The sequence below is a fragment of the Dinoponera quadriceps genome, unplaced genomic scaffold (genome assembly GCF_001313825.1).
Source record: "Dinoponera quadriceps isolate SergipeBrazil2010 unplaced genomic scaffold, ASM131382v1 scaffold2217, whole genome shotgun sequence".
NCBI classification, from domain to species: domain Eukaryota; kingdom Metazoa; phylum Arthropoda; class Insecta; order Hymenoptera; family Formicidae; genus Dinoponera; species Dinoponera quadriceps.
The window spans coordinates 92,036-115,881 of NW_014556255.1; the positions used below are offsets into that span (position 1 = coordinate 92,036).

Genomic DNA, 23,846 nt, shown 5'->3' on the forward strand with positions numbered 1-23,846 from the left:
TGAGAATTAAATGAGAACCAATTCGGATGGTTATTTAATCTTGGTTCGACACACTTCGGCTCAGTGGACCGTTGAATGTTTTTCGGTCTTTTTAGTTTTCACATGGCATACTATTTTTTTTTTCTTTAACCCCTTGACATACAATGACGTCTGGGAGACGTCATTCATTTCATGTACCATTGCAGACTTTGACGTCTCCGAAACGTCAAGAACTGTCTCCGGTGACGCCGTGCAGTATATTATTAGATTATTAAATTATTTCATTTGTGATTATTCAATTGTTTCACAAGCTTGCACATAACTGTTCATTGAGCAAAATTAAATAGTATTTTTCGTGCGCATCAAATTCCGTTTTATTTGTATGTCAAGCGGTTAAGTATCCGCAAAAACCAGCGAACATTACTTTTCTTAAATCGCATTTGCAAAACCATTTGAAAAATTGTTTTTGAAAACATTCTTTTTCTTATAATAAGTTTAGCTTAAAATCGAATCGTTTTCTTTACCTAATACCATAATCTGGGACAAAATTTTCCATATATATATATATATATAATTAGATATAATTTAAAAGTAATAAAAGAAATAAAAGAAAGAAATTTACAGAAGTAATGGAAGGGAAGTAGGATTGTAAGTGCGAATTATAATAAATATAAAGAAATAAAAGAAAGAGGCGGTCCTCATTATCTGAGAAAAAAAACTTTTAGAAAATTAAGGATAGGTTGGTAGAGTAAAAGCTTTGGTTAAGATGTGGAAATATGGGAGAGATGAAATATTGGATAGAAAAAGAAAGAAAATGGGGCATGTGTATTCTGCGGAAAAAGATAGAATTGTATAAGATATTATGTGGATTCGTGTCAGATTACAAAAAAATGAAAGAATAGCGAATTAGAAAGCGATAGCGAGAAAGAATGGAAAAGAATATGAGATGATGAGCGAAGTGAAAAGGTAATATTTTTAAGAAGTTTTAGCAAGAAAGAGGAAGGAAGAAAAAGAGAGAGAGAGAGAGAGAGAGAGAGAGAGAGAGAAAAAGAGAGGGAGACAAGAAGGTAAAGAAAGATTAAGAAGGAAAAAACAGGAATGAAGATTGGTATATTAGTATGAAAGATGTTGAAAAACTGGATTAAGATAGAAATATAAAGAAGTCGGGAAGTGGCAATGCAATGCGATGATAGTATATATGTATGTTAGAATAAGATATATTAGATAATATAATGTGATAAAATAGTTAATAGCAATAAGTAGAAGAGTGGACATTTAAATTGTAAAATTTACGTACCGTAACTACTGTGATATTAAGATAAATATATAGGTAAGAGAAGGTTTAATATACAAGGATAGATGAGTATGATTAAGAAACATTTCAAACTAAATCCCCTTCTTAGCATTGTATAACTGAAGTAATAAATATCTAATCAAATGATAAGAAACTTTTTGAAATGAGTTGAGTCAGAGCGAATTCAATTGAAAGGGGATAACACTTCGGACGAAGCGGTCTGCACCTCAGAATGTTGAGAAATACAACTGATGATGCCGCCGGTACCTTATGTGATATTTAAACGCGATCAGTGATACAAATCGTTCTCCTCTCTGACTACTCCATGATACATTCCCATTCCATCCTCGATTCCCACGTTCCTCCGGCTTTCGGCTCATGATCGGGTAGGCGTGTGTGTGAGGGCGTGTGTTGTGTAAATGTGCTCCGTGGGGGTGCCAGATAGCGCCGTGGTTTATTCAGGACGAACGATATTTCCAACCATCAGTCCGGCACGTGTACTGATTATAGCTCGCAATTTGTCTCGATTCCCTCCTCCTGCGGCACGTGTCGCGTCCGCCGAGACAAGGTCCTTAGAAATTTCGAACAAACGTCGTAATCGATATTTACACGCGCTCTCGCGTGCCACCAAGGTCGCGGCGAAAGTAGCGAGCGGGAACGAGCGCTAGAGAAAAGACGGAGATGAAAGGAAAACGCGGCTAGCGAGAGGCCGAGTGATAATTTCCGAAAAAGCTGGCATTCGACGAGAGAGACACGCACTCTCGCGACATATAATGAATCGTCAATTTCACGCGTGTCGCACATCGACGGCTCTCTCGTCCGAGGGTCTCGCTCTCTCGGACTCTGCGCCTCTTTCCGTGCGCGCGCGCGCGCGTGCGCGAACGAAGGGGGATTTATTTTCACGAGAGCCGCGTATCGCGGTCGCGATAATTCACCCGCCGACGATATATTTTTCTGCCGTCGGTCGCGTTTACGTCGCCTGCATCCCAAGCGAAATTTCGCAGGCGGGCGAACGCGCGCGATCGATTAGCCTTCGAGAATCTCGAACGCGTTCCGTTCATGAGGCCCGCGGGCGGGCCGGCCGCGTGGGTGAGGTATTCGCATTTGCTTGGATTCGCATCGCCGGCAGGACAGGTGAAAGTGTCCGAGTTCCATCGGCGCGATCGTAGCCCGCTGCGGCCGCGTTTCGGCGATTCCGCGGGATTTTTGCGGGGATTAGGGGAAGAGGTACAGTGATCGGTATATATCGATATATTCGAACGCAAAACAGACTAACTCGATCATCGAATGTGCAGCTGATGATAAGGGTGAAAGTGGTCTATCGAACAGCGATCGGTTAAATTGCAGTATTCATTAATTCATCAGGTTGCGATCAAAGGCTGCCGATATACTGCTGCATGCGGACATTTATTTATCTACTCAATAAATCACTTAGCAGTGCAACTTAAATATCAAGTTTCGATCGTTAATTAGCCCTGACATATTTCTTTATTTAACGTATTTCTAACGAGCGCTAATCACTGTGACAAGTATGTCAATTATCTCGACGTGAGTGCCGATTGCTGCGATTTTCGTTATTTCAATTCGATGTTTTATTTTCAGCGGGATATATATTTTATCTTTCCGATACAATTATTCTTGTAGCGTAGAACTTGACTAATCTTTACGGGAGAAACGAAATCAACAAGTATCAGTTTTACAGCGAGAGCTTGAGAGTAGAAATGTATCCTAAAACTGCCAATCACTGTACTTCTTTCCCTAGGAGGGGCGCGCGACGCCTTATCCCGTCATCCCCTATCCCATCTTAAGCGGATGGCACATGGAAAAACGTAAGCAGTAAGACGTAAGCAGTAAGGAAATTGACCAATCACAGACGATTATTCGTCGACCGTAAGGAGAATAATCGACTGTAATTGGTCAATTTACTTACTGCTCACTGTGTTTACGACTTACATTTGTTTTTGCGTGTGCCACAGCTCTTACGCTATCCTATCTCCGCGAGAGATATCGTGAAACGACGGAACACCGGTAGGAAATGAAGCGGATTCGCTGTGGTCGTAAAGGTGTCCTGGAGAACGGGGAATTATTAATTGGCCGGCGATAGCGCGACACGACGCTTATTTCGGCGCAAAGTAAATTCAAATGTAATCGCATCGCTGGCCGCGCAAGCCGGCCGTTTAATAAGACAGATTACGCGCTGCGCACCGGCCATGTCAAATTTACTTCTCATTGTGTTCTATCGGCCGCCCCGCTTATCCGCTTTATGGCGGTTCTCTCGCCGAGGTCCTCGTCGCGGGCACGGAGCTGAAACTTCTGTGCCGCGTGTTTCCTCACTGCTTGAATGAAAGGCGTCTTAATCACGCGACTGAAGCCATATGGAACCAAAGGGGACTATAAAGTAGTCTGTAATTAATAACTATCCGATAATCACGGTTCCTCCTCCTGTCTTTCTCTTCGAACTATCTGTTGTGACTCTTTTGTACAATTTTGTTACGAATAATTTAGTCGATTTTTATACAGAGAAACGTGCACGTGTATGGTTGATGTTCCATTCGCGATAAAATCGTTTTATAGAACCACCCTAGTAGACACTGAACCTCGTCGGTGTTTAGCCACGAGGTAATCAAGTTGTATCTGACGTCGCTATTAGCCAATAATATAACTCTCATTTCTCATAATAGCTAGATAATGGTTAGATAAATGAATTAGCTGATGGTTGAACAAAAGAAATTACAGTTACGTGATGAAAAATTATAATTAATTGTTAAACAATAAAAAATAATGCTCGCTTTTTTAAGATTTTTATGGAATGTGACTTTAATTTTGACTTGCTATCTCATTTTTAAATACTAGTGGCGAATATATATAACAGCTAAATTATATATTTTAGAATAGAAAGCGTCATGTGCTCCGTCATATTTGATACGCAATGGCTAAACAACGGCTGGATCACAAGACCGATCCTACATTTTGGTGGATGACCAATAACGAACCAGTAACAAGTTAGAGAATTCAACCTACACAGTAAAAAAAAAATATATTTTATACCTGTGTTAAAATCGGCCCTTGTTAAAATTTTTTTGTGTCGGATTTTTAACACACCCGTGTGTTAATTTAACATATTGGGTTTACGTTATCTCAACATTTCGTGATGTGTCGATGTTCAACATGTGTAAGTGTAAAATAACATGTTTTATACTTTAATATCGTTTAATGTATTAATTCGGAGTTAATTTTGGACATGATATTTGTGTTACTTTTTAACATATTCATCTTACGTTGAGTTAACAGAAAAATTTGAGCGGATCGTTTGGTACGTGTGAAACGTATTGAGTTTAACACGAAATTTTTTGCCGCGTAGCTTGTACCAGATAGCTATTAGCTTTTGACTGAAGCCGACTAGATACATTTCTACTCGGGCATTTTCAACGAGACCAGACATCTGCGAGGGAAACTCGGTGGGATCTCTAATGATAAGGCTAGAATCGAATTCGGGAACGCCACGGCCGGCAGGCTTACCATAAATCGCCGCTCGATAAAAAGCTCATTAACGTAACGTAAATTAATCGCGCGGACGCAGGCGGCCTTTAATCGCGCGCCGAAAGAATAATTTATAACGCGGGAGCGCAACTCCCTCGCGATAGCGGCGAGTCAAATATAGACGACTATTAATATCTCCCGATCTCCAGCGTAATCATTTAATCGAATTTGACGAACGCTCTTGTCACAAACATAATTAGCTGGCCGGCAACGAACTTCGTTAGCTTCCTCGATTCCGAGCGCTTCCGAGCCCGATAAGCCGGACGGGCAAATTGATGGATTACGCGCCGTATGGCAAGTATGACGAGTAACAATCGCGCGGTAAAACGAAATAATACGCTAACGACCGTGTAATTTTACATCGACAGATCCCGATGTGCCATCGTGCCGTCACGGATTGGTCTCGCGCCTCTCCTAGGTATCCTCTCCGTCTGACCACTCTGGCGGGCCGATATTCTGCCCGATCGACGATACACATGCCTCGTAGCGCTCGATTTCCCGCGCTTCCTCTCCAACATCCCCCGCAGCATGTCCCGTTGTCTAAGGCCGATCGTGCGTTTCTTCCGACTGTCCTCCTCGAACTTCATCTTTATCATCGCGCCCGAGTTTCCCGCGAGCAACGAGTACCTCGCTGACTTTGTCTTCTCGTTCTCGTTGCGAGGCAGTTTGCCCTCCAGCAGTTGATACAGCTTCTTCTTGGTCGCGATCCGATCCCGACGTCGCGGCAATCTCTTCCTCACCGACTCGTCGTCCTGGCGCGATGTCGCGGCGCTGATCGCCCGCATCCTCGCCAAGCGCATCATCTGCCGACGATGATGAACATCTTGGATCTCGCACATACTCCGATTCCATGCGCGTTCGAACTTTAGATTCATCGTCGGCAGCCCGACGGCCGAGCAGTCGTCGTCCTCGCACGAGGACGCCTCTTCGCGCGAAGCGCATATCTTCCCGCATCTCTCGTCGCTCTCCTGGTTCTTCGGCTTATCGCATCCTGTCGGGGAGGGTTCTTTCTTGCAGATGATCTTGGCGCGGCACTCAGCAGTGCGGTTCTTCAGCCTCTCGGATTTGGTGTCCTCGGGACCGCTGTTCTCGCCGCCGTCGCAGTTCTCTATCAAGGAGCCGCAGTCTGAGCTGCCTCCGGTGCGACACTTCGATGACTCGGCACTCTCGGCGCACTCCTCCGAGCAGGGCGGCTCCATGCACTTCTCGCCTGCATCGCGTTTCAGTGAGTTAATAGCGAAAGGAATTTGTTTGACCGCGATTAAGTTAAGGTCTATCGTAATTTGTTAATTGGCAAAGTTGCCACAGAAAATAAATTTTGAAATTCCCCAACTTTTCCATGTTTTCCAGGCGACAGTGGAGAATTTTTCATAACTCATACACAAAGAAGAAATTAGTCTTAAATCAAGAATAGATATTCTCATGTATAAATAAGAATATTATAATCTTCTTGGAAGATCTTTAGTCTTGATTTGATTGAATTTATATTGATGCAAGTATCACTTGAACTCAACTCAAAATTAAAAATCTTCTAAGAATATTATAACATCCTTGTTTATATATGCAAGATTATTTCTTTTCCGTGTATGTGACCTTAAATCTTAACGTTTGGAGGCAGAGATCGCGGAAAAGATATCTTATATGATTAGAAGTAGCAATTTTGAAATTGAGTAACACGATATAATCCTGAATGCAAGTTCAGCCCAATAAAAAATAAATTAATATTAATAAAAAAATGTAGTTATGATAGAAGAAGGCGAGTGAGTAAAAATGTTGAGTAAAATTGACAAATTACGTTAAATTATTCTCGAGGAATAATCGATTGTAATTGGTCACTTTTCTTCTTACTTAAGTTTTTCTAAGTGTCATGTCCTTAACACGTAAGAAATGATTTGCAACGTGCACGAGTTTTAAACTGCGTATTTGACTACAGATGTTAGATTAATATTAAAAAAATGATAAGCACTATTTAGAATAAGAGCATTTAAAGGAATTGTGCGAAAAGAGTTCAATTATAAATAAATAAAACAAATAAATAAAATTCTCCTTTTTTATATCTTTCTCTGTCCTGTCCAGATTTTCTCAGACCAATTTAAATTTCCATGACTTTTCCCGGTTTTTCGTCCGAGCCAGGGTTGTGACAACCCTAATTGGATTGTTCGATAAGTTCGTAGAGATTGCTACAAAAAATTCAAAACCAATATTTTTATAGTTAAGTACAACTTTAATTTCTTTTTGTTTTTTTCGATGACAGTTGACCAAAAAACGGTCAATACGTTATTCAGTTATGTCCAATTATAAAAGTAACGAGCTTGAACCCTTCGCAAAAATCTTCACAAACTTATCGAACAACTCAATATTTAATCAGCTAATCAGCAAGGAATGCATTTTCCTTGAAAATGAAGAGACGCGTTATCTCGTTACACTGAGAGAAATTATAGTTATTTGTAGCCTCAACTATACTCTTTTCTTTGTTTTAACTCAAACAATAGTAATAACAATATGCATGTAAAGTTATTATCACTGACATTATAGTAACACCTACTAGAAAAATAGTTCTCCTGACTATAATTCTTTTACTGACCATAATTCTTTTACTATGGTATTTTATAATATTACAAATACTAAATATTTTTCTCTCAGTATATCATAACATCTAAAATGTGACATAACGTTATTCCACCTTCAGTGATTAGCGTTTCGCTCATCGCCGGCGTTGTCTCCCTCGAGACCTCCTGACTCGACGAAGATTCAAATAATACTGTTCGAGCCCCCTTCGCGGTCTTGGAGAGCAAACCTTGCGTCGTCGGCGTCGTCATCGCTGTAGTCCTATTCTCCATCGACAGCAAGGTAGTCGACGTATCCTCCTGCTCGCTGGTTTCCTCCAAGCTTCGTTCATTATTGCACTCGTCAGACTCGCAAGACTTCTTCGAGGCGATAGGCGTCGGGCTTGTCGGGGTGGCGTCCGTGTCTGAGTTTTCATCAGGAGTGTCGCTCATCGTCGTGTCCATCGACTTCGATTCTATTACCATGTCGATGTTCGGCACTTCTTCGTCATCTATGGTCGTGGCTGACGTGGTAGTCGCAGCTATGGTTGTCTCTTCTTGACGAGACTCCGACTTGTCATCTATCGTCGTCGTCGTAGTCAAGATAGGTTCAGTCGTCTCGTACACCGTGTTTTCGGTCATGCTCGAAAATTCCACGCTCTCTTGCAGAGACGACTCGGTTTCCTCCGAGACCGTGGTTTTATCTGGAACTTCGCCGGATTTCGCGTTCTCTTCGGATCTGTACGTTTCCAAACTCACCGTTGTTACTTCGCCCAAATTATTTTCTTCTTCCGCTGTGCTACGTCGATTCATCGTCGTCGTCGTCGTTTCCATCTCCTTCGTCTCGACCTCCTTCGTTTCTATCTCGGATCCGTCGTACACTTCCGAAATTCCCGAGAAAACCTCGGGACTCCCTACCATTATCATCATCTCTTCTGAGAGACTAGTCTTCGGCACGTCAACGCTCTGGATGTTCGTCTTGTGGACCTTCTTTAACATGTTCATGGGAATCAGGCATTCGACGTCCAACGGAGCGCCTTTGGGTGATAATTGCTTAATGAGATCCTCAATGAGCCGCTTGATCTCGGGGCTCACGAGTTTGCAGTCCAACAGCATCCGCAGACCGTTCCGTAGGCAAGCTCGCGGCGCGCTACAGAGGATCTCGATTCGGACCTCCTGTATATCGGACAGACTCTGCTTGATCTGATCGAGGTTCTTCATCATGTCCCGGTAGTGTGGCACTCGCCGCAGGTTCTCGTACGCGTCGAACAGCCTGAGCAGCTCATTCAGACTCTCGACCATGTAGCTCCTGCGCCAGAATCTCGCATATATCCGAAGAGCCGTCGCGATGTCCTCAACGAAGCCGATGTTCTGCAGCTGCCAGGTGATCTCCATCAACAGTTGAGCGGGCGTGGCCTGCTGGTATTTCGACACCTTGAGATATTTCTCGACCATGTCGAGCTCGTTCAACTTGTCCACCAGGTACCTCTTGGCGTCGATCACATCGTCGTGCAGCACGTCGTCGGGCAACACCAGGTTGAAGAGATACCGGACGTGAATCGTGTCGTTCTCGTAGATGTTGCCGAGCAGGTAGATGTTCTCGTCGATCGTGCCGACGTCGACCAGGTGCTTGACGATGAGAAGCGCGTGCATCTTCAGTTTCTCGCTGCCGAATCTCTCCACGTGGATGTCGATGTAACTCTTCAGGAAAGACGCGATACTGTGGTACTTCCTCAGCTCCCTTGGCGACATCAACTTCAGGATGCCGTGGAAACTGCGTCTGGTGTTGCGCGCGACATCGTTGAGGTAGAGTATGAGCTGCTGTTCGGCGAGGAGCACGTCTCCGTCGTAATCGTCGTAATTCACGTGGTAGAGAAGTCCGGACAACAGACCGGGCGTGATCGACAGGACTCCCCGGTGCAGGAGCTTCAGCAACGCCGGCAAAGATAATCCCTCGGAGTAATGTCTCGATATTTTGGACGAGCGATACATCAAATACGTGGTGTTCGAGGCGTGCACGATGAGATCGTCGGGGTACGACAGGTCGTGTCGTTTCCTGATGCCACGGCACACATTGGCGCTGCTCTTCAGGCAAGGTTCCGCCAAGGCGTAGATCTCGGCACAGATCCTCGACGGTCTCAGATCTTCGGGGTTCCTCAGCATCTTCCTCACCAGGTGTAATATGTTGTAGCGTCGCTCGAAGGTATCCCGGTACACCCTGCGCAACGCCTCGACCTCCTGCACGCTGAAGTCGTCGTAGTAGATGTAGAGTAGGTTGCCGAAGGTGTCCAAGATGTGCGCTCGCAACAGCGCGCCGTAGTGCAACAGTTGCTCCGTGACCTCCTGCAGACTGTAGTTCGCCTTCGGCTCGACATGGTTCAGACGCTCGAGGAGGTCGCGGCTGCCCAACACCATCGTGTCGCTCGTCGTTTTTATTCGGTCGTCGCGCTTCAAGACCTCGTAGTTGATCGCCTGGAGAAACGATGTTGTCGGTGCTTAAGAGATACGTACCGTTTCGTCCAGGAACGCGAAAATTCAGCCTCGATCTCAGCAGTGCGCCTTCCTCTACGCGCGTCGATGCGTATTTTTCGGAACGAAATCAAACAAACAAATAAGATCGGTTTCTTCCACGCGGCCGATAATCAAGACTCTTTTTTTAGGTTCCAAGACCCACGCGATTTCTTTTAGTTTCCCGTGCCTCGTCGCAGTGAAGGTCACGGAGAATTTAACGACCCGTGCCGAGCATCGTTCCCATTGCCAGTCAATTTGATAACACGCAATAGTGGTGCAACGGCGTGGATGTTAGTGGCACAGTGTTATTGACGCCGAAAGCGCGATAATATTAATGGCTGATTTCTCCAATTTGTCAAAAAAAACAACGCAATGAATCTCGAGAAGTAAACGCAATAGTCTCTCGATCTCTTGGATAGTCACGAGCACACAGTTTCGCTTCAAACTGTGTAAACGCCACGGGAATATCTGAAATGAACTTATCTTTCGTGCGGAAAAGTTGCTGCTTTTAATATTTACCGACGAACTGCGGCGTAGAATTTACCTTTTTACTGGAAACTCGACAAATTAGAATTTTTCATTTATAGAAATGCCCGTTTGGAATATACAATCCATTTTCGCGATCAGAATATCGATTATGTAATTTTTCCCTATTCCCCTATTTCTAGCGTGAACTTGTAAAAAATATAAATTTTCTAATTTGGAAATATTTGAAATGTTCACTTTTCACGTTTCCGACCTGGGGAAAAATTACACGATCGATACCCAGATTCTGCGCCCTCCCCCTCTTTTCCCGTTTTTCCTTTATTTCCTATTTTCTCCCTCTAAAATCCAGATGACACCCCTATCTCACCTGCGCAGATAACACGAGCAACAGGGTCAAAGTGCACCCGACGCCCCACGTCACAAACAGGGACGACATTGTCAATTCACGCCGTAATTCACGCGTCAAGACGATGCAGTTCGCTGCGACAACAATGAAAACCGATCAAGCCGTCGTGTAGCTTATATAAGCGCACCCGCACGCATTTACGACGTACACGTGGATGAGAGAACGTACGACCCGGTACGTGTGTGCCGGTGTATTTGTATGGGCTGCTGGGTATCGATGAGATTGAAATTAATTATAAGTGCGGGACCGACGACGATATGGTGCCGCCGCCCTGAGAACCGCGCGCGACTCCCGCTTCCTCTCATCTCGCGCGCGATCTGACGCTTTTCTCTCTCTCTCACAGCTTACGCAAGCAACCGCCCGCTTTTCAATCACGCTCCCGACATATCTGCACAATCGCATCTTTACATGTACATAAATCGCAACATCGAGTTATTTGCTCTCCCACGGTGAGACACGAAAAAGTGACTTTCATTTTTCCCCACCCATTAACAAATTTTTTCGTATATAATTATATATAATTATTTATTTTTATTTGGGCATATATTCTATACATAATTGTATATGAAAAATTTTTTAACCAGCACTTCCTGAGCACAATCACGGAAAAATGATTAGTTGTAATAGCTAAATTAGTTATAATATATGGACACTTAAAACTTTATCAGTATAAACGATTTTAATTGTCGCAATCCCGGGAGAAAAAAGATCATACATGAAATTTGCCCATATATGGCTATATATAATCACATACATCCATAACGAAAACTACATATATGAGCAAAATTCATATATAATTTTATATAATTATATATAATCATATATAATCGATTTTTCCCGGGATTTCTAAACACTCTAGACAAGGTCTAGTATTAGATTCTTAGTATAGATGCTGACAGATTTGAAACCGCATATTCTTTTTCGGCGTTTGAAAAGCTTTTAACCGGTTTCGACTGCGCCTAATTATGCCTAACAGATGGGAGCAGGAAAATGATCATTTCGAAAGTCACTCAGCGTCCGGTTATTTGATCCTCCTAGCTCGCCACATTCCGTTCCAGTGGGCCGCCGAATGTTCTTCGATTTTCTAGTTTCCACATGGCGTAATATTTATTTTCCTTAAAGTATATCGAATGTTCATTACAACGAATGAATATTACTTCCTTTTAAATCGCATTTGCGAAATTATTTGAGAATTTTTTTCCGGAAACACTTTTTTCTTATAATAATAAATTTAATTTAAACCCCAAATTATTTTCTTGGCCTGATATCATAAACATTTGATTCAGACTGTGTTTCTGTGTTTCCAACTCCCACTTTATAAGCTTAAAAATGTGAATTAGAATATTAATTTAACAATATACTAATACCCGCAAGAAATGATTTATAAATATGGAACAATAAATATTCCCGTAGTGGAAACAAATAATTGGTACTTTTAACTTGCTGTTCTAACAAACGCTTCTATATTAGCTTGGTAATAGTTTATTAAAATAACAAGTAACGATAAATGATTAACAACAGTAACTTTTCGATCTGTTTCCCTAACAGATCATGAAACAACAAAAAATCCCCGGTCTGTTTCCCTGGTCTTCAAATAACAGAAGAGCTTTTGTTCTGACAACTAAAGGATTCTTCCCGGTGCAGGATTAAGAACACGTTGCTTCGAGGTTCAGTTTCCCCGGATGGAGCCTCAATACTATTTTTATTATCCATCTTCGCGAGTTCTATTTATATTCCGTAGCTCCTAATGTCCCACTTCTCTTGGAAAGCCCGAGTCGGACGCGAGTCGCGGGGAGGCAGATCGGCACGCCGCGCGTCCTGATCCTATTCTGAGGATTAACACGCGAATAGGATTAATCGCGATCGACCCTGAGACGAAGCGATAGGTGGCCGCCGACGCGACAGGGTAGAATCCGTCGCAAGCTTCATCTCGAATTCTGCCCACCTCGGCGACGACGGTCGGTCGAGCTTGCGCAGTCCCTACCCCAATATGGATTCCCCGAGCGATGCACGTCCTCGGCTGAGGGTGCAACGATTTTAACGGAATTTCGCGTCCAGACCTGCTCGCGGGCGCAATCGTTCGTCTTCGATCACGTCGCGACGATCTCGCGTTCGACCAGCTGGTGAACACACCTTCGTTGGAAGGCAGAACACGACGCGATGTCCCAGGATTATCAGCACGCTTGCGAGAGGGCGGAATTACTCGGCCTACCGAGGCCGACCGAGGAGGAGTGGAGGAAGACACAGGCGGCGGAGGGTGGAAATCGCAACAGCGATGACGACGCATTACAGGTAATCGCGCCTACCTGCCACCCCCGTTCGCTCCAGCCGCCGGGAAGAATAGCGGGGAGAATCGCGTGAGAATCCGTCGCCGTTGTCAATCCGAGATTCGACTCTGAGATAATTCCCGGACAAGCACAAAACCGAAAACCTGAACATAGGACGTCTTTGAGACATCTTGAAGACATCTTGCTCACAGGCGACTTTAAGACGTCTTAAAGATGTCTTAAAGACGCCTTATGTCCCGGTTTTAGGTTCTGTGCTGCCTGGGTTACGAACGATCGTGGACGATCACGCGTTCACCGACGTGAGAGCGCGCGGAAGCTACACGCTCGTTTTGCCCCTTAATTATAAATTAACGACCGTGCGAGAAGCGGTCGGGTGTTGAGGTGTCGAAAACGCGAATGCCGTCAGAAATGTGTGTGCTGCCTCCGCACGATTCTCTTTCTCTATCTCTCTCGCTCGTTGCGTGTCCACGAACGCCCAACGCACCGCGCGACAATACCCGCGCTCGTATTACGTTACACGGAAAGGCGGCGGAGTCGAGTTGCACGTCCACGTGCGAGCTGGATCGTCGGAAAACGAATCGCCGACTCGTCCAATCGCGGGTTCATTAGCGCGTTGGGACTCGCATGTCGGGATATAATTCCTCTACGCTCGATCTTATCTACAGGACTTGGATTACACGGACGAGACGACCGGGCGCATCGGCGGCGGACTCGACGAACTGAACAGCATTTTGAGCACCACGCAGAAGAAGCTCAACAGATTCAAGGTGACTTTAGGATAATTGATCGCGCGCCCCGCGATTAATCCATCTCGGGCGTATGTCGCCCGAGCTAATTATTACGTTCGTCGTAACGCTCGCTTCGCGGCATTTACGACGCCGATACGACGGCGGAATGCTTTATGCCGCTCAAATTGATAACTGCTCTCTTCTCCTCGCTGCACTTCCTCGTTGCGCTTATATCGACCAGCCTAGACAGACTGGATTCGCACGCTGGACTCGCGCGGGCGAAAACGCTACGCACATCTACGCGTACGCGCTGTGCGTACCGTCGCGCGCTTATCCCGATAGAAATTGAATCTCGTGGGACTGGATAGACCCACGAGGTAGTAAAGAGTGATTGCTCGTTTCTGCCTACTTTCTGGACACGATCGGGCACCGATTCGAGACCGGTACCAATCGAAAGCTTTTGAAACGCTGAGGAAAATATGCCGGCTTCAAATCTATCAACTTCTGCCTTGTTCCAGGAAATGTTTCTTTCTTAGACTAAACTGACCGAAGTACCGTCTCTGGTTAATGCCTGAGCTACATTATGCCATTGCCATACTTTTTTTTTTGGACAAAAGAGCGGACTTTAGGATTGCTTTGTGTTTGTGCACACTTCACTCACCTTTGCATTTTTCGTTTGTGTTCCTTATCTCCCGGAAGTTATGAGGTGAAAAATCATAATTAGCTGCCAGATGGCATAATATAACTCTCGCTTCTGATTTTTTCGAATTTTTATAGAGTAACGCATCCTCAATTTTTGCTTGCTAACTCATTTTTTAATTATATTTTTACTAATGGCAGTTATATATAGTAGCTAGGATATATATTTTAAAATGGACAACTAGAATAAGTCTAAAATAGACTAAAAAGATATGTCTGAATTCAATATTATTGCACATATTTTTCATAAATTGAGGCATTTTTGTGACGGACGATTTTTTAGTAAAAAATCAGAGCTGTCCAGACTCTTACTTGACTTCTATATTAGCTAACTACTAGCTTTTGAATCGGCCAACCAAATAAGTTTCTACTTGGGTGGATAATCGACGTTCGCACGAGAGTTTCGCGTGAAGTAAGACAAATTTTGCAGAATGTCTGCGGCAGCCTCGGCACATTGCTCAAGGTGAAGGTCGGCTCCCGCGGCGGCACGCCGCATCACAAGCCCGAGGACCCCGACGCGAAGCAAGAAGCCCAGCAGGAGCCGGGATCCGCAGAGACTGCGGCGACGGAGGCTGCGGACGATGTGATGACGGTGGAGACGGCCGCAGAAACGAATCCTGAGAGCGGCGATGTCCAGCCGAGGCACATCGATCTCAACGAGAAGATGGGCTCCCATCTGGACAAGCTGGACTCGCTGATCTCGAAGGCCGAAAACGCTCAATACAGCATGCAGCATCAGACGAAGCAGATGCGGAAGTTCATGAAAAACTAAAAAGTCGCCGCTCGCCGCTGCGAGCCGCGTCGTCACCACTGAGGTCGGCACGTTCTGCATCCTCATTAACGAATTACACCGCGACGTTTACCTACGTACCACTGCGAATAAACGCGGGATTGATTGTCCTCATAGACCGATTTGTATCTTCCATTTTGAGCTTAGAGAAGTTTTACGAAGGGAGACGAGCGGTCCCCTTCTCCACCGGCAATACATATATATATATATATATATATATATATATGCATTCTGTCCGCGCGTTTAATTTAAACATTCGAATTTTTTGGCTGTCAACGACGAATCCTCTCACGTTTTGCCGCACGAAGAAAAGCGCGTAGTGTAGTATAAAGGGGGTAAACTCGTGAGATAAATAACCGGCCAACGCGTCAAACAAGGAGAACCCGTTGTAGACCTTCGAATCATGATCGTTGCATTGCATGTGTGAAGTTTAATTGTTGCATCGAATATCGGCTGGATATTTTTATCGTGATATATTTTTGCCGACGGGCGAGTAACTGTCGCAAACAATTGTTATCGATTCTTTTATATATATATATATGTCGCGCGACGTTCCCTCTATCGCTGAGAGCCCAATATTGTTACAATAATATACGTGTGTTGTACATATATACATATATATATATATATATATATAGATATATAGATATATATACATACAAATATTGTTGACGAATTTAGTATCGTTATGTAGACGTACCAATGTATATCCGATAATTCGGGGCTTTATGCTTGGATCATTGACAATATCGACATATCAGGTGTAAGGGATACGAAAGGGGTGGATTGAAGAAGCGCGCGCGCGCGGAATCGAGCCGATGATAAATTTTCCTACTCTTCGAACAATGTGATAATTGTTTTACATCGATCTAGAGATCGCATCTCCTACGATCCGATGTATATTTTATCATCTCTCGAATAGTTTGCGCTCTATTTTTCTAGATCGATAAGTTCCGACATACCGCGTCGTAAATAATAATGTAGAAGGCGAGGGGCTATATTTTATTATCGAATATAGTTTGCTCTATTTTCCTCTCTCTCTCTCTACCTAAGTTTAGCGACGTCGTACCGATAATATTAGCGATAGCGGCTCTACCTGTAAGTCGATACACGTGTATGTATATTCGCCAATTCTCGTTGCATCACACAATTCGAAGCAATAAATTATATTAAGTGCCTTGCTTTCGATTATCTCTTCGTATAAGGCGCGACAATTCACGGATTTGTAGTCCCCTCTACGAAGAGGATTTGGGGATGGGAAACCCGGGAGGGGAAAGAATTCCTCATATATAATTATATATAGAATATGTCTATATATATATAAATATATATTTACATATCATATATAACTATATCACCACTTCTCATATATAATTATATACAATTATATATAATTATATTCAATCATATATAATTATATCTAATTATATATGGAAAATTTTTTCCCGGGCTTGCAAACTATTCTCGTTTCCGAACGAACGAAGTGTATGTTACTTCTTTCGAAAGCAGGTCCGTAATAAGAATTATCTCTTTTACATTTTCGAAGACAGACAACGATGTTGTCCCTCTCCGTGTTGTGGCACAATCGTTGAATTTATTGTATTATAAAAAAGGATTAATCTTATGATATGTTATATGCAAACAATATTAATCTTTATAAAGAGTTAAGCTTCGTTTCCTATATTACACACACACATGTACGCACGCGCGCACACACATACACACACACACACACACTCTCTCTCTCTCTTACATTTACATAAAAATATCGCAGAAAATTATATATATATACATATATATGTATATGTATATGTATAATATACCACGATTATACATATATAATTTACCACGCTACGAAATATACATTATTCTAATAACGATATTTCTAATAACAGCGTTGTTTTCAGATACACGAACGATATTTTAAGCTACATACAATGAATATTTTAAGCAACGCATTCCATCGTGTGGATATAATAACGTAATTACCGCCAATGTCGTTGTTATTTGGAAGATATCTGTGTAACGCTATTTTGTAATTAAATACCTGATTACGCTATCAAAAGGCGATGCTTACCTTGAGGAGAACAAAATCGATCCGACATCCAGGATTGCACGCAGGAACGTCGTGGAGCGAAACCTTGAGTTAAATTCTCGCCGAAAGTCCCTCTACGCCGCCGTGTCTCTCTCACTCTGTGTGCAACGTGGGTGTCGGCGTCTACCACCGGTTCGCTTCGTCCCTAAATAGATCGCAAATGTCGCTACATAATTGATAATATGAGATAAACGGAGTGACGTACAAAAAGACGCACCGCAACCTTCGCCATTCCAAATATTCCGCTTTCAACGGGAATGCTATTATTGTCCGCCATGTTTATTGATTTATCGAGCCTGCCGTCGAATCACCTTTCGAGAATCTATTTTTGGCGGGTTTTTCGTTCCGATTGAAATTTTGCGAATCAGGCTGTGTGTTCGTGATGCGCGCAGAGTGCCGAAAGCGCGAAGTAACGACATCTAGCGCTCAAGTTCGTCATCAGCACTGGTTGTCCGATCGCCAGTGTTGCTAACTTAACTTATTTTTCACAATTTCTAATTTATTTGAATGTCAACTAAAGTGCAAAAATCATCCTAAGTGGCAAAGTGACGTCAAATGACATTTCCATGACATTGATTGACGTTAAAGACGTTATTAAAACGTTATTTGAAACCGTCATCTTGGTACCTGGGATGTTTTAGGTTTTCGTTTTAGCATATATTCTAAATTATTTGAAAATTGAAACGATGGATTTTCTTTTCTGAAATAAGCTTTTTTTAAATTAAGTTTTAATTAAACCTCATTATGGATGGTATTCATAGTCAAAACTTGTAAGAGACGCAGTAGCCAATAAACTTTTAGCTTTTAAGGGAAAAAGGATACGATACGTGATGTTTAAGGAGATGGCTTTCCAACTCCGATTAATTCAATCGATGTTTAAACGACCAATCGCATTGATCATCAACATCAGCATCAGATTAGCTAATTGGCTAATGCTGATTGGTCGCTTAAACGTCGATTAACCGTCGATTAACTTAACCGGAGTTGGTGAAAGCCATCCTTATCAAATTCATACACTTTATACTATATTGACATGCAATTACACATAGAGATATAAGAATAGAGGGAACAAGGGATATATGCTACCTGTAAGGGGAAGTGATAGAGGCAAAGAGAGAAATGNGGTAGCCTACAACATTTACATATTTTTTTTAATGTAGGAAAAAATAACATATAATTATTTGAGGTTACGTATTTGTACTTTCTTACGAGTGAAAACTGCGGTTACATCCAGGATAAGACTCCGCCTTGCATTTCAAACAATGCCTCATTTTTAAACAAATCGCGTCCAATTATTATTTTGTTAACGTTCGAATATTTAACGAATTTTAATTCTACACACATGTGCACGCATATTTACAAAACGAAATTTTAGTCTGCTTTCTCCCCTCCTGACGTCGCGTGGTCGTCTTGGCGGCTCATTGTAACAACCAATCACAGCGCTCAACTAGAAAGAGACAGATAGGACACTCGGCATCCATCTCTCTCTTTGCCTCTATCACTTCCACTTACAGGCTTGTTCCCTCTATTCTTATATCTCTATGCAATCACATCTGCAAAACTGACTATGTATCTCTTTTTTTTTTTACTTGAGCGCGCATTCCCACAAGAAGCATACACATATTTACTTTATTTTAGCATATGACGGGTTTTTTCGAGTTGGCGACACTGCCGAGCACGGGGATGGCAAAGCACAGGAGCGTATGCGCGGGAAGTCATGGGTGCAGCAACTTTGACGCAGCCCAGCGGACCGATAGGTTATGGTAGACGAATCAGGATCAGGTTGGAAAAACCTGCCGACGCGCGTACGCCTATCGGTAAATCTCGATGCCATGAGGATTACATACCATGCATTACAACGGTGTACGATGATACCGCAAAATGCAACGTCGACGTCGGTCTTGAGCTAAAACGGAATATGGATAATTGTCTACGATTGATCGTCTACAGGGGCAACACGATTTTCGACAATGTCGTTGTTGAGTCAGAGTGTGAGCACGAGCGGACCGGTAGGAATAGTCAGCGGGAAATTGGCACGTCCGCACGGGACGAGGAGGATACGTGTAACAAGTGCACAGCGAACGCGACTCGTTTGTGCACGAGGGGTCTATCCTCCTACCTCGTCTCGGCTTACATTGTAACGCTGTTAGATTCCCACGTTTACCGCAATAGTGCTCTGAAAGCACTGTTCAGATGGTTGCATGATAGGAAATATGTACAGATTGTATTCATAAGATTGAGGACGCCGAGGAGGCAGTTCTTGGATTACAAATGGTATGACTTCACAATTGGTCTATTCTTCTCAACTGAACTGTTTGTAGTAACTGAAGGAATTTACATACACATTGAAGCACATAAGGCAATAGAATATAAGATTTTTGCACCTTAGCTTGCATAAATTTCTTAAACTATGGCAGACAGTTCAGTCAAAAAGTTATGTTGCTTGATATTTGCTTTCCTAGGAACGACAAATTAATGCAGATGGTCCTGGAGAGGCAAGAAGCCGATCACGCTATGTCTTGGTTATCCACCTTAGGAGGAGCGTTCTCCGCATTGGGTGAAGAATTCGAACACTGCGTAAGTTCCAGCTGCCTCTCTTGCATACGTATGTTCGATAGATTTTAATTAGTCTGTCCTGTGTATTCCTTGACCAGGCTGAAATGGCAGGCAAGATTTCAACGAGGCAGTTCGAACTGGCATTGCGCCTTGGTAATCCACTCCTTGTCGCTCGTTGCAAATTGTATTCCGCCCTGAGTTTGATCCAACGTGGCCACTTCAGGGCTCCACAGTGCACGATCAAAAGAATCCACAAATTCGCGCTCAAGGAGAAGGACGAACGTCTGCAGAACATGTGCCATGGCATATGGGCCAAGTTGCAATACTGTTACAAGCAATACAAGCAGCAGAAGAAACTTTTGTCGTCCGGAGCCTCACGTATATCGTCGATAGTTTAGAACGTTTAACATTTGTATGAAAGATACGCTTTTGTAACGGTACGGTTGATAATATAGGAATTGTTTTTTTGGAATCACACGCTTCCCTAGTGTTTACCGAGCGTTTTCTCGATCGAGGCGAACCTGTGGCTCGCGCGACAGCCTCGGTATGATGGACATTGACAAATTCAAGACTGCTCTTGAGCAAGAATCCTCTTTAATTATCCTCTGGCAAATCATTTTATTAAATTTTACATATCTATCCGTATTGTTCTATTGCTTTTACTTTGTAGCTTGTGCACGTGCGATCCTTAAGATTAACATGCACAAGAGATTACGAGTGCCTCTCTACATGTCGCGCGTGAACGCGATTTCGAAATCGCGAGAAATTCAAGTCGTAGGTACACAACACACGCCGGGAGAACTGATCTGGTAGTCTATATTTATTTTTTGGTTTCACGAGAGAGGTTGCTGTGTTTGGTTTTATCGCGTTATAAAACGAACACCATTTGGTTACCTCGTGATGCAAAGTTCGTCCGGTACGTTATTGCCTACTAGTAAGGTCGAAGTATGCGACTCGGCGTGCTTCGCCCTCCCCTCTCTTGCGAATATCGTAACGTTGCACGTTATTCTGGAAATTGCGATACGCGCGAGTCGTTAATAATCATTTACCTCGTGATTTCAATTATATGGTAACTCATACACTCAGTCTTGACGGTCTAACTTAAACGTCACCCTTGTAGTATACTGTAAGCGAACAAAATGCGCTTGCGATTCGTACGAACGACAAAGCCATTGTTTCCCTTTCAATACTGTTGCACATTCTCTTGCAAGGTATAAAATATCGGTATTTTGTACAACTGCGTACTGTCCCCGGGTTTTCCTTTTCTTTCTTTCTTTTTTTTTTCCCTGTTAAATACTATATTTTCCTGTATGCTTCGAGTCTGTCCTCACGTAATGCGAAAAAAGTTTTGCCATAAAATGCCGCAATTAGCTCTACTTTATCATCAATAAGCGAGTGTGCCCATGGGGTCCCACGCCGGCAGAGTAATGGGCTCCTGGTCGAACACTGCCATCACGTCGGCAGGTACGTATTTCTTGTCCACCACCGCCTCGAAGACGAAGTTGGCGAACCACTCGCTGCTCACAACGTGGTAGCCTTTCTGCCCGTGATCCTCGCCCCACGAGTTCTCTATCCGGAATTTCTTTATCTTACCGTCTCTCTGTGAAGATGAAGATCGAAGTAAAGGAGATCAGTCACGTCGCTGATAATCGACCGAGACGGAGATATTTGATCCTCCCTTTTCAGCTGAACCAGCTGTGTTAGAAAAAAAAAATGTACGCGCACTGAAGCGTAAGAATCTCGTATGTACGCTTTATACGTTTCAATGTGTATGTAAATTCCTCGAGCTAGCTTAGCTTAGCGCCAGTTCGGCTGAAGAGAGCAGACCAATAACCGATGTCCGTCACGCACAAAGAGATACTCACCGGGTCTATCGAGACAGCGGTGAACGCCATCGCGTGCACCATCATGGAATCTCCGAAGAGCAGCCTGTCGGCCTTGGAGAGGCCGACGTGCACGTCCGTGCCGAACATCAGCTTGAAATTGTACGCGTTCAGATCGTGGATGCCGTGTTTGTCTATTAATCTCTTGTTGACGTCGCAACCGAACCAGACCGGCTCGTTATCTTTGATACTTTCTGCGCACAGTTTCATCAACAGTTCCACAGGCTGGTTGTTGTAGCGGGTGGTTCGTCCGCCAACGACATTCCCCAGGCAATCCACAGTGTAGAGTTTCCCATAAGGGTTGCTCGGACGCGGGTCGGTCACCAGGCATACCTTGTCGTTCACGTCAAAGTACGGCTTCACGTAGATCTCGTAAAAGTTCAACGGCGTGATGGGTCCCACGCAGTTGTAATTCTTCGTTTTGTCATAATACTCCCACGTGATCTTCTCGGAGGGTATGCCCAGGCAGATGCCGATTATTCGATAGATGACCGTCATCTGCTCCTTCAGTCGCGCCTTCAGCTCCTCGTCGGTGGCGCCGTTCTCGATCAAATCCCTCAGAGCCTTGGCGTATTCGCGCAGCTTGCTCTTCAGCAAGCTGTTCATACGTACACTTGACTCGCAACTGTATGACTCAGGGAAACAGGCTTTCGGTACGACGCCATGCCTGGTTATGAGATTCACGATCATGTCCCACTGGCCACCGTCGCAGGTAGGGTCACACAGCAGGAAGGAGACCAGACGACCCTCCACCGGCTCTTCACGCTTGGCGGTCTCTATGATGTTATGTAGAAAATAATTGCAACGTTCTACCTGTGAGGGAAACATCGGGATGTAATTCGCTGAGATACGTTCTAACGAAAAAAATTTGATGCATCGTACACTCGCGCGGATATACAACACGATATCTGTGTACCTTATCCCAAAAGAACAGATAAGCCTGGCTGAATTCGAACTCGTCCAAATTATGTTGCTTCATAAAGCTGGTCCTCATGACGTTCAGGATAGCGAACAGCCAGCATCTGCCCGAGTTCTTCTGGTTGGTGATAGGTTTGCCTTCCGCCTCGATTTTATGGGTGAAGACGTGCTGAGTCTCCTCCACGATCTTCCTCGACGCACAGGCCTCGATGGGATTTGTTTTCGTGCAGACATTCTGCGCCAGCAGGTTGCGACTCTCCGCGTAAAACTTGGCACGAAAGTCGTTGAGCTCCTCCGCTGACAGGTTATCTGCACGACGGGAGAAACAGAGAGAAAAAGACAGAGAGAGAGAGAGAGAGAGAGAGAACGTCAGAAGGAAAATTCAGCACGAGAAATCAGGTATCGAGCGACGGCGCTTAACCGCACGTCCCGGAAGAATCGCACCGTCATCCGCAGGCGTCACAATGGGCGAGGAATGCGCTACCTCCTTTGTCGCATCTTTGAAAATAAGGGACTTTTGTCTAAAGGCGCGCGAATGAGAACACTCGTTTGGCTCGATGCGGGCGTGCGAGCTCGCCGCGGACGATTCAAAAATTATTAATAGCCAGCCAGGGTGTGGCTTGTAACCGAGCAAAAAATCGGCCACGCTTGAAAGGTTAAGGTTGGTCAGTTATACGGTTTCCCGCATATTTCGCGCGTCGGAAATACTATTAACTGTCGTGCGAGCACATCCGTTCCGCGCGGAACACCCTTCCCGGAAAGGACGACGAGCTCTCCGTGTGGTATCTGAGTAAACTTACAATCAACCATTGTGACGGCACGTAACCAATTCCTGCGATGCCCCTGTGTATCACGCTGTGTCCACACAGACCCAAGCGCACACGCTTTTATCCCGTGATCGATAGAAAAGGTAAGATGCACGCCGCCCTATCTCGCTCGCACGCTCGCACACAACCACCCTCCCTCTCCTCTAATGCGTTCCACATTTCCGCCCGCCAAGCACAATTTGTATGGATTTTTCGAACCGGCCCGATACACTCGTACGGCAATATTTCAAAACGGCATATTGATTTCAGGATGTACAATATTTGGAAAACAATAGTTTGAAATGATCGTTACATCACACT

General features: G+C 44.0%; 4 protein-coding genes across 6 annotated transcripts; 2 read left to right on the forward strand and 2 right to left on the reverse strand.

Moving 5' to 3' along the window:
- Window positions 1–4,487: 4,487 nt before the first annotated feature.
- On the reverse strand, window positions 4,488–17,682 carry LOC106747227. Of its 3 annotated transcripts, XM_014624580.1 has the most exons (4): window positions 17,580–17,682; window positions 17,345–17,507; window positions 7,497–9,831; window positions 4,488–6,023 (listed from the first exon to the last, which is right to left on the reverse strand). In XM_014624580.1, the coding sequence occupies exons 3-4, from the start codon at window positions 9,772–9,774 to the stop codon at window positions 5,170–5,172; spliced, it is 3,132 nt and encodes a 1,043-aa protein (XP_014480066.1). In that variant the 5' UTR covers window positions 9,775–9,831; window positions 17,345–17,507; window positions 17,580–17,682; the 3' UTR covers window positions 4,488–5,169. The 3 variants fall into 3 exon arrangements, with proteins under 3 accessions (XP_014480066.1, XP_014480065.1, XP_014480067.1); XM_014624579.1 differs by having other exon boundaries at window positions 17,345–17,682; XM_014624581.1 differs by lacking the exons at window positions 17,345–17,507; window positions 17,580–17,682 and adding an exon at window positions 10,724–11,150.
- LOC106747228 lies at window positions 12,767–16,621 on the forward strand. Its single transcript, XM_014624582.1, has 3 exons — window positions 12,767–13,054; window positions 13,716–13,817; window positions 14,908–16,621. Exons 1-3 carry the CDS (start codon window positions 12,923–12,925, stop codon window positions 15,247–15,249), a joined length of 576 nt encoding a protein of 191 aa, XP_014480068.1. The 5' UTR covers window positions 12,767–12,922; the 3' UTR covers window positions 15,250–16,621.
- Window positions 17,683–18,921: 1,239 nt separating the features above from the next.
- LOC106747226 lies at window positions 18,922–20,390 on the forward strand. The gene is made up of 3 exons (XM_014624578.1): window positions 18,922–19,636; window positions 19,825–19,939; window positions 20,017–20,390. The coding sequence occupies exons 1-3, from the start codon at window positions 19,080–19,082 to the stop codon at window positions 20,314–20,316; spliced, it is 972 nt and encodes a 323-aa protein (XP_014480064.1). The 5' UTR covers window positions 18,922–19,079; the 3' UTR covers window positions 20,317–20,390.
- Window positions 20,391–20,495: 105 nt separating this feature from the next.
- On the reverse strand, window positions 20,496–23,759 carry LOC106747224 (bleomycin hydrolase). The gene is made up of 4 exons (XM_014624576.1): window positions 23,520–23,759; window positions 22,718–23,028; window positions 21,784–22,614; window positions 20,496–21,518 (listed from the first exon to the last, which is right to left on the reverse strand). The coding sequence occupies exons 1-4, from the start codon at window positions 23,527–23,529 to the stop codon at window positions 21,303–21,305; spliced, it is 1,368 nt and encodes a 455-aa protein (XP_014480062.1). The 5' UTR covers window positions 23,530–23,759; the 3' UTR covers window positions 20,496–21,302.
- Between the last annotated feature and the right edge of the window lie 87 nt (window positions 23,760–23,846).

Bases quoted from the DNA above. Each gene is read 5' to 3' on its own strand.
- LOC106747227 (XM_014624581.1), bottom strand. From the start codon at position 10,792: ATGTCGTCCCTGTTTGTGACGTGGGGCGTCGGGTGCACTTTGACCCTG. The intron at 9,832-10,723 runs GTGAGATAGGGG...TCGTTTCTCCAG, and splicing joins TGCTCGTGTTATCTGCGCAG to GCGATCAACTACGAGGTCTT. The intron at 6,024-7,496 runs GTGGAATAACGT...AACGCGATGCAG, and splicing joins CGAAACGCTAATCACTGAAG to GCGAGAAGTGCATGGAGCCG.
- LOC106747228 (XM_014624582.1), top strand. From the start codon at position 12,923: ATGTCCCAGGATTATCAGCACGCTTGCGAGAGGGCGGAATTACTCGGC. The intron at 13,055-13,715 runs GTAATCGCGCCT...TCTTATCTACAG, and splicing joins GCGATGACGACGCATTACAG to GACTTGGATTACACGGACGA. The intron at 13,818-14,907 runs GTGACTTTAGGA...CAAATTTTGCAG, and splicing joins AGAAGCTCAACAGATTCAAG to AATGTCTGCGGCAGCCTCGG.
- LOC106747226 (XM_014624578.1), top strand. From the start codon at position 19,080: ATGGGTGCAGCAACTTTGACGCAGCCCAGCGGACCGATAGGTTATGGT. The intron at 19,637-19,824 runs GTATGACTTCAC...TTGCTTTCCTAG, and splicing joins CAGTTCTTGGATTACAAATG to GAACGACAAATTAATGCAGA. The intron at 19,940-20,016 runs GTAAGTTCCAGC...TTCCTTGACCAG, and splicing joins GTGAAGAATTCGAACACTGC to GCTGAAATGGCAGGCAAGAT.
- LOC106747224 (XM_014624576.1), bottom strand. The intron at 22,615-22,717 runs GTACACAGATAT...TTTCCCTCACAG, and splicing joins ATCTGTTCTTTTGGGATAAG to GTAGAACGTTGCAATTATTT. The intron at 21,519-21,783 runs GTGAGTATCTCT...TCATCTTCACAG, and splicing joins CCGCTGTCTCGATAGACCCG to AGAGACGGTAAGATAAAGAA.